At 38.3% G+C, this 9,610-nt stretch overlaps 2 protein-coding genes across 13 annotated transcripts in view; both read left to right on the top strand.

Moving 5' to 3' along the window:
• Positions 1 to 3,041, top strand: part of LOC102768664 (glycine N-phenylacetyltransferase-like) — a 21,172-nt gene extending 18,131 nt beyond the window's left edge. For all 6 annotated transcript variants that reach the window (XM_015569368.1, XM_006772096.2, XM_006772097.2 and 3 more), the window contains one exon: positions 2,252 to 3,041. In XM_015569368.1, the coding sequence (XP_015424854.1) occupies positions 2,252 to 2,654 (403 nt within the window). In that variant the 3' untranslated portion in view covers positions 2,655 to 3,041. The remainder of the gene's footprint in view (positions 1 to 2,251) is intronic.
• Positions 1 to 9,610, top strand: part of LOC102769546 (glycine N-acyltransferase) — a 41,086-nt gene that overhangs the window by 18,034 nt on the left and 13,442 nt on the right. For 2 of the 7 annotated variants that reach the window (XM_015569372.1, XM_015569371.1), the window contains exons 1-3: positions 7,260 to 7,545; positions 7,735 to 7,792; positions 7,877 to 8,166. The gene's annotated coding sequence lies outside the window, so the exon portion shown is untranslated. Of the gene's footprint in view, positions 1 to 7,259; positions 7,546 to 7,734; positions 7,797 to 7,876; positions 8,167 to 9,610 lie in introns of those variants that run through there. The other 5 variants (XM_015569369.1, XM_006772100.1, XM_015569370.1 and 2 more) reach the window with 5 other exon arrangements.

The following is a 9,610-nucleotide window of genomic DNA, read 5'->3' as shown; positions in this document are numbered from 1 at the left end:
GCTTTTTATTTTGATGTAGTCCCATTTGTTTATTTTATCCTTCGTCTCCATTGCCCTAGGAGCTGTGTCAGTAAAGATATTGCTATGACATGTCTGCTATTTTGCTGCCTATGGATTCTTCTAAGATTTTTATGGTTTCCTGTCTTACATTTAAGTCCTTTATCCATTTTGAGGTTTTTTTTTTGTTTGTGTGTATGATGTAAGTTGGTGATCTAGTGTCATTTTTTTTGCATGTATCTGTCCAATTTTCCCAACACCATTTATTGAAGAGATTGTCTCGAACCTGTTGTATGCTCTTGCCTCCTTTATCAAACATTAATTGAACATAAAGGCTTGAGTTGATTTCTGAGTTCTCTGTTCTGTTCCAATGGTATCTATATGTCTGTTCTTGTGCCAGTGCCAGGCAGTTTTAAGGACAGTGGTTTTGTAATATAGCTTGATATCTGGTATTGTGATCCCTCCAACTTTGTTCTTCTTTCTCAAGATTGCTGCAACTATTTGGAGTCTTTTTTTTATTCCAGATGAATTTTTGGAGAGTTTGTTCTAGGTCTATGAAATATGCCATTGAAATTTTAATGGGGAGTGCATTGAATATTTAGATGGATTTGGGTAGTATAGACATTTTAATGTTGATTCTACCAATCTATGAGCAAGGTATATTCTTCCATTTGTTTGTCTTCCTCCATCTCTTTTTTCAGAGTCCTGTAATATTCTGAGAATAGGTCCTTTACCTCCTTGGTTAAGTTTATTTCTAGGTATCTTAACGTTTTTGTTGCAATGGTAGATGGGATTTTTTTTTTTAGTTTCTCTTCCTTTTATTTCTTCTTGTCTGATTGCTGTAGCTAGGACTTCCAGTACTATGTTGAATAAGAGTGGTGAAAGCAGACAACCCTGTCTTGTTCCTGTTTTGAGGGGAAATGATTTTAGTTTTGCCTACTGAGTATGATGTTGGCTATAGGGTTGTCATATGGCCTTTATCATGTTGAGGTATGATTCATCTATTCCCACTTTGTTGAGAGTTTTTATCAAAATGGGTGTTGGATTTTGTCAAATGCCTTTTCTGCATCAATTGATATGATTATGTGATTTTTGTCTCTCTGTTTGTTTATGTGATGTGTCAGGTTTATTGATTTGCAGATATTGTACCATCTTTGCATCCCTGGAATAAATCTCACTTTGTCATGGTGTATGATCTTTCCAATGTAATGGTGCATCCAACTTGTTAGAATTTTGTTGAGTATTTTACCATCTATATTCATCAGGGATATTGACCTATAATTCTCTTTCTTTGTAGTGTCTTTATCTGGTTTTGGAATTAGGATAATGCTGGCCTCATACAAAGAGGTTGGAAGTGTTCCTTCTTCTTGGATTTTTTGGAATGGTTTGAGTAGGGTAGGTGTTAGTTCTTCTTTGAATGTTTGGTAAAACTCCCTTGTGAAGCTATCCAAACTAGGGCTTTTGTTTGCTGGGAGATTTTTGGGTACTGCTTTTATTTCATTAGTAGTTATTGGCTTATTCAGATTTTCTTCTTCCTTATTCAATTTTGAAGGACTGTTTTCTTTTCTATGAATTTTTCTATTTCATTCACATTGTCCAGCTTGTTGGCATATAGTTGTTCATAGTATTTTCTTACCATTTGTATTTCTGTGATGTCAGTTGTTACTTCACCACTTGCATTTGTTATTTTATTTATTTGAGTCCTCTCTCTTTGTGTCTTGATGAGTCTGACTAAAGGTTCATCAATCTTGTTTGTCTTTTGAAAGAACCAGCTCTTGATTTCATTGATTTTTTGTATTGTTTTTGGTTTGGTTTCTTTTTGTTTTTGTGTGTGTGTGTGTGTGTGTGTGTGTGTGTTGTCTCTATGTCATTTATTTCTGCTCTAATCTTCATTACTTTCTTTCTTTTACTTGCTTTGAGGCTTTTCTTGTTCTCTAATTCTTTAATGTGTAGGGTTAAATAGTCTATTATTAATTGTTCTGGGGGGTTTTTTTGAGGTAAGCCTATAATGCTATGAACTTCCCTCTCAGAACTGCTTTTACTAAGGATGCTCTTAATATCCCTATTTTATGAAGAAATAAATGGAGACAGAGAGACATTATGTTGCCCGCTAAAGATCGCACAGCTAAGTCAGATTATGCATCCATGCATGCTGGTTATAGACGCATTACCCAGAGACAATTTTGAGGAAAATAAATATAATCCTACACAGTGTATGTGATATTACAGGCTGTTCATCTCTCTTTTCTAACAGTAATGAAGAGCTGTTTAAACTCTCCTCCCTGGATGTTACCCATGCTACCCTGGTGGATAAATTCTGGCATTTTGGTGGCAATGAGCGAAGCCAGAGATTCATCAAGCGCTGTATTCAGACCTTCCCCTCCTTCTGTCTTCTGGGGCCTGAGGGGAGCCCTGTGTGCTGGAACCTGATGGACCAGACAGGAGAGATACGAATGGGGGCCACCCTGCCTGAGTACCGGGGCCAGGGTCTAATATCCCATATGTTGTTTGTCACTACCCAGGCTTTGGATAAACTTGGCTTTCCTGTATATAACCATACAGACAAAGCCAACAGTATCATACAGAAAACCAGTCATAATCTGCACCATGTCCGCTTGCCCTGTGACTGGAACCAGTGGCAATGTGTGCCTCTTTGAAGCAGCCCTGAACACAAGACAGTGTTGAGTGGTTGGTCCTACAGCAGGAGAAACATGTGGATGGATGCAAAGAAAAAAGGAATGATGATCAGCAATAAAGCAGTTCATGTTTTGTGAGCTCTGTAGAAGCAGTGTGGGTGGTCAAGAGGACTGACACAGTCCTGGCTCATGAATTTCCCCTGGGTCCAGCAGACCTGGAATAGACAGAATTTGCTGTAGTGAACCCTGATCTTGTTCTGTTTCCTACACTTCTGGATCTCAGTGATACTCTTTATTAAACTGCACACTGCCCTAACACTTCTCCTGGTCTCCTATCTCCATGTGGATTGTTGTTGTCAATGGGGAAATTGGACATGTACATTGCAAAAAAAAGAAAAGAAAAGAAAGTAGGCCACCTTTATACCCTACACAAGAATAAATGGATCAAAGATCTAAATGTTAGACCTGAAACCACAAAAATCCTAGAAGAAAACATAAGCAGTAATATCTTGGACATTTCTCATAGCATTATATTTTCTGATATATCTCCTAGGGCAAGGGAAATAAAAGAGAAAAGTTAATGTGACTATATAAAACTTAAAAGTTTTGGACAACAAAGGAAACCATCAGCAAAAGGTAAAGACAACCCACTGAATAAGAGAACTTATTTGTGTATACATCTGATAAGAGGTTAATATCCAAAATTTATAAAGAACTTATAAAACTCAACACCAATCAAACAATCTAGTTAAGAAATAAGCAAAGGACCTGAACAGGCACTTCTCCAAAGAGGACAAGCATGGCCATTAGATATATGAAAAGATACTCAACATTACTAATCACCAGAGAAATGCAAATTAAAACCACAATGGGATATCACTTCACCCCTGTCAGAATGGCTATTATCAATAAATCAACAAATAACACATTTTGGTGAAGATGTGGATAAAGGCAAACCCTTGTGCACTTTTGAATGGAATGCAGATTAATGCAGCCATTTTGAAAAGCAGTATGGAGTAAGCTCAAAAAATTAAAAATGGAACTGCTTCATGACCCAAGATTTCACTTCCAGGAGTTTATCTGAAGAAACCAGAAACACTAGTTTTTTTAAAATAAATATTGTTGAAAGTCTTACATATGTCTCATTTTTCCCCCCATTGACACCATCTAGCCCACCACTACCCCCCACCCGAGGCCTTCACCACCCTATTGTCTGTGTCCATAGGTTATGCATATATGCATACAAAATCTTCAGTTGATTACCTCCCACCCACGCACATTCTCCCTTCTTCCCTCCAAGATTCTGCACTCTATTCTATGCTTCCATGTCTCTGGATCCGCTATGTGCATCAGTTTATTTTGTTAATTATATTCCACATATGAGTGAGATCATGTGATACTTGTCTTTCTCTGACTGACTTATTTCACTTAGCATGATACTGTCCAGGTCCCTCCATGCTGTCTCAAAGGGTAAGACATTCTTTTTTTTCTACTGCTGCATAGTATTCCATGGTATAAATGTACCATGGCTTTTTTATCCACTCATTAACTGATGGGCATCTACTGATCTTAGTTATTGTAAATTGTGCTACTATGAATATAGGAGTGCATACATTCTCTGAAACACTAATTTGAAAGAATATATGCACCTTTCTTTTTATTATAGCACTATTTACAATAGCCAAGATTTAGAAGCAGCCCAAGTACCCATTAGTAGATGAGTGAATAAAAAAAGCTATGTCACACACAATAGAATACTACTTAGCCGTAAAAAAAAGAAAGAAATCTTACCTTTTGCAACAGCATGGATGGACCTGGAGAATATTATTGTAAGTAAAATAATTCAATCAGAGAAAACACATATCATAAGATTCCACTTAAAGGTGGATTCTAATGAACAAAATAAACTAACAAACAAAATAGAAACAGACTCATAGCTGTCAGAGGAGAGGCAGTAGGGAGGCTGGGTAAAACAGGTAAAAGAATTAAGCAAAAAAAAATTCATAGACAGAAAACAATAGTCATTCCCAGAAGGAAATGTGGATAGGGGAACTTAGAGAGGGTTAATGGGCGATAAATGATGATTGAAAAAGACATAGAGACACAACGTGGAATAGTGAACACACAATACAATATATAGATAATGTATTTAGATTTGTACAACAAAAACTTATACAATTTTATTAACTAACATAACCCCAATAAATTCAATAAAAAATAAAATTAAAAATAATAATGAATCTTAACAAATATTTAAGTGTTTAGCACAGTATTGTTGTCTATATGCACAATGTTATACAACAGATCTCTGGAACTTTTTCATCTTGCATAACAGACATACTTTGCCCTTTAAGCAAGTCATTATGCTTCCCCCTCCCCAGCTCCCAGTAAGTACCACTCTATCCTCAGCTTCTATGAGCATCATTACTTTAGATACCTCATTTAAATGGAATCATACAATCTTTGTCCTTCTGTGACTGGCTTATTTATTTAGCATAATGTCCTGAAGTTTCACCTATATTGTCACATATGGCAGGATTTTCCTCTTTTTCAAAGACTGAAATATATATATATATATCAGTAGACCACATTTTCTTGATCAAGTCATCTGTTGAGAGACACTTAGGTTGCTTCCACTTCTTGGCTATTGTGAATAAGGCTGCAATGAACATGAGAGTGAAGAAAGCCATTCAAGGTCCTGATTTCAATTCCTGTGAATATATTCCCAGAAGTGGGATAGCTGGGTAATAAGATAGGTGTACTTTTTTGTGTGGAATTCTCATATTGATTATAACAGTAGCTACACTATTTTACACTCCTATCACTAGTGCACAGAAGTCCCAATTTCTCCATATCTTTGTCACACTTGTTAGTTTCTGTCCCCTCAAAACTGAGCACAGGAAGAATTCAAAGCCCTACCAAGTAGGTATTATTATGTACTGCTCTTTATATATATACAGAAAAAGAGCACAAAAGATGAAAAAGTCTGTCCAAGGTCATATCATAGGTAAGTAATGCAGTCAGGATCTTAATCCTGTTAGTTTGGCCCCATTGTTATCTCTGAGCCACTATGCTAGGCTGCTTCTATCATCATTGCCAGCACCTCACTCCATTACCCAGGGAAAAACACAGAGATGAAGACTGACACCAGAGTTCCTGAACCCCTTTCCTTGTACCTTATCCCAAAGAAGGTAAGAAAATTTACATTCATTACTTCATATAACACAGCAAGGATAAAAGCACAGAGTCAAGGAAGAGCAGAACAATGCTTGGTTATCTGGTACGAAAGCACTCTTGACAGCTGGGGAAACTACCTGGAGAGGTTGAGAAACTAGTTTAAGATACAAGGCTTGGGGGTAGAGGCCCTGGAATCTTCTGAGTGACTGAGTGCAGGTGATGGCTGACGGAGAGAGAGGACTAGGAGTCTGACTTCAGGTACTGGACACAGAAGGATCCCACTCTTTTGCTGTAATCAACTTTAGTGAGAAACAGACACTACTTGGGGCCAAGGGGCCCACTCTATTGATAGTGACAAAATAGTTTCATTGGCCTTTGGCTTTAGAGAAAGAGTAATAAATGATCATAATGACTTTAACCCAGGAGGTAAGATTGAAAATTAATAGTCTAGGAGGGACGAGACTCCTTAGAAAGGGCAGAAAAAATATATGCAAACCTGTGTTGTGCTGATCCATGGACTGAAGGAGCACTCAAGCTCTTCTTTCTCTCTGGACACCAGTTACACCTGCCTCTGCTCCTCTGATTAGAGTTACTCTTGTTGCCTCCACACTGAAACTAATGTGGTAAGCAAGGATTAATGTGATGAGGACAAGATAGAGATAGTGTCAAACTTCCCTCGTGAGTTGTTTCACACAGTGGCTTTGATATTCAAAATATCACTTCTATGAATTCCCCTTTCTTTTCTGAGGATGGTAGAGCAAGAGTTAATGTGGGGCAGTGAGCACATTGGAATGAAGAGTCTCTGGGTTTAAATTCTATCTAATTCAGCCATATTGAGCCTCTGTGTTCTTCTTTATAAAAGTGAGACTAAGCCCAGCCAGTATGGCTCCGTGGTTGAGTGTCTACCTATGAACTAGGAGATAACTGCAAGATTCCCGGTCAGGGCACAAGCCTAGGTTGTGGGCTTCATCCCTGGTGGGGTGTGTGCAGGAGTCAGCCAATCAATGATTCTCATTATTGATGTTTCTTTCTCTCCCTTTCCCTTTCTCTCTCTCAAATCAATTAAAATAACTTTTTCTTTTTTAAAAAAAGTGAAACTAAGAAGTGTTCATATTGAGTCATGTTTAGGATGCTTATCTGAAGCTTCAGAATGGTCAGTGGAGATGGCAGTGCTTACACTAAAAAAGGACAGTTTTAGTCTCTCCATACATGTGATATTCTGTTCTGCATATGTGTAAGAAAATAGACCAGATTCTATAAATCAGATTTCATCTATATCTTTCCTACAATCTTGCTCTTATTGAAAATGAGAAGAGAAGAAAGAAAGTATTGTCTACACAGTCTTACTCTCCTACCAGTATCTGGCCTGGTAGTTTCACACGCATTGTAGTGTCATAGCAGGGCCTGTGGGGGCAAAGAGCAACCTGGCATTTGTTGGGGGTAGCTCAGATGGCACACTGTCAGCCTCTGAATCTTGCAGAGCCAGCTCCTTCACCCTGAACCCAGAGAGGAAGGGTTGGATTTCATGAGAGCTGACACCATAAGGTTTTGCTTTGTGCACTGTCCACCTTGCAAGCCCCAGCTCAGCAATTTCTGGAGGAGACATACTGAAATGCACTCTGTTAGATCCTGTTGAACTGCCTGCATTGAAAGGTAATTGCATCATGGGGAAGTCTTCCATTCTCATTTGTCTCTGGGGACACCTGTGAAGATTGGTGTGGAGACAGCGCCCCAGGTAAGAACTTGTGCTTCTCTCCTCCCCAACAAAAGATAGGCATTGATTTTGAAATCCTCTCCACTTAAGTGACACAAATCAAATGCTCCTATTGTGTTATGCTCAGTAACTCCATATACCAAAGGAAAATACATGTGGCACCTACTCTGTAAAAGCAACTTGTTAGGCACTATGAGCATTTTCTTGCAGGTTTCGGATCTGAACTGATAAATGAATGAGGAGAGAGTTGGGCACATTCTGGAAGCAGGTGGGTGAGTAAAGCACTTACGTTAGAGACACTGCAAATATCACTATATCTAATCCTCCTGGTTATAACTTTTTTGTTTAGAAGTTTAAAGGTCAATAAAGTGTTGGCATAACCTGATGACAGAGCCATGTCCTTGAACATAGGACCCAGGGGGAGGTTCTCCATCTCACACTCTGCTGCCTGAAGATTCCACAGCGTGCTTCACGGGTTCTATTAAGAACCTCAGCTCACCAGTTGGGGGAAGAATCAGATCAAAGTACATTTTTCAAGATCACTATACTCAGAGGACATATTTCATCTTCTGGAATAATCTGCTACTTCTTGTCTTTTCCTGAGGATCTCTGCAGAGACTGAATGAGAGAACAGCTTTGCAGGTGAGAACAAGGGAGAATCATTGCTCTGGGACCCCTCATCTCCTTTTGCTTCCCCTCTGGAGGGGAATGATTCAGAATGCTACTGCTGGGTGTTCATGAAAATTTATGGTTCATTTATGTTGAGAATTCTGTAGGGGAAAAGAAAGCATTTCCATTTGAGGAACCTGTATTAGGAACCTAGGATATATAGGGCAGTACCCTAGTTCTGTGAGAAATTCTTGACTGACTGAAGTCAGGCTTTTGCTTTGGATTGGTAAATAAATGTGAGAAGAATTGGGAACTTGCCATTGGTTGCGCAGAAAATGTAACAGCCCTTGGGAAGGAATATGCTGATTCAGGTGACATTTATATAGCAGTTTTTAGACATACTATACAAACGTTATCTTCTTTAATCCTTGGTAACATTCTAAGATAATCAGTTTTTTTCCCTTGGATAAATAATGACTAGGAAAATTAATTTCCCTGCTTAAAATTTCAAAAGGAGAAGGTATAGTCTAGTGCAAGGACTAAAATGCAGATGAGATTAATTGCTAACTTAAAATCATAGAAAATAAATGTAATGTTAGTAATCTCAGCTGCACTGTAATTTTCCTAACTTTTTCATGTTCATTTTAAGACTCTCCTATTTGGCACATAAATATCATAACTTTCATGTGAATGGGTCTTATAGTAGTAAAATAATGATGGTCATTCCTTATGTAAATTATCTTTATAAAGAGAAACAACTTGTGTGCGGTACTTACCCATCTGTTAATATTAATTCAGAAAAGTTCATGGACATCAAAAGTAGAAAAAGGGTGAACCTTAAATGTTCACTAAAGTAGGTAGATAAATGAATCTAGACAGCAGTGACTTTCTCCTGATATTTACAGGGGTTTGCAAATCCAAGTTTTAACACAATTGGAGCCTCATAAGAATACTTTTCTCCATAGTTCCTAACAGAGAGAGTTAGCCTATACTTCCCAGGAATATGGCAACTAACACCATCCTCCTCCCCAGTTCCCCGTGAGAACCCTATAAACTTCCACTTAGAAGTAATGGCTCCCTCTTGTGAAATCTCATAGAGTTTAGGCAAAACTCTTGATTTTCCTTGTCCACCACTTTTAGTCAGCATGCTTGATCCAATCATCTTGAGAATTCCAGTTTGATGCAGTAAATCAAAACAGACAAATGCTCTTCATATTATGTAGTAACTAGAGGCCCAGTGCACAAAAATTTGTGCCAGGTAGGGTCCCTAGCTGCTGCCGGCTGCCAGCCGGGGCCTTCCTTCTTTCCTCACTGCCCCCTCGTGGTCAGTGCACATCATAGCAAGCGATCGAACTCCGGGTCAGTCATACTCCTGGGGCAACACTTTACATATTAGACTTTTATTTATATAGATTATTGACTATATTCCATATTTAATATCTTACATCAAATGACTATTTTATAACAGGAAGTTCGT

The sequence above is a fragment of the Myotis davidii genome, unplaced genomic scaffold (assembly GCF_000327345.1).
Source record: "Myotis davidii unplaced genomic scaffold, ASM32734v1 scaffold1286, whole genome shotgun sequence".
Lineage (NCBI taxonomy): Eukaryota > Metazoa > Chordata > Mammalia > Chiroptera > Vespertilionidae > Myotis > Myotis davidii.
This window is presented reverse-complemented; position numbering and strand designations above follow the sequence as displayed.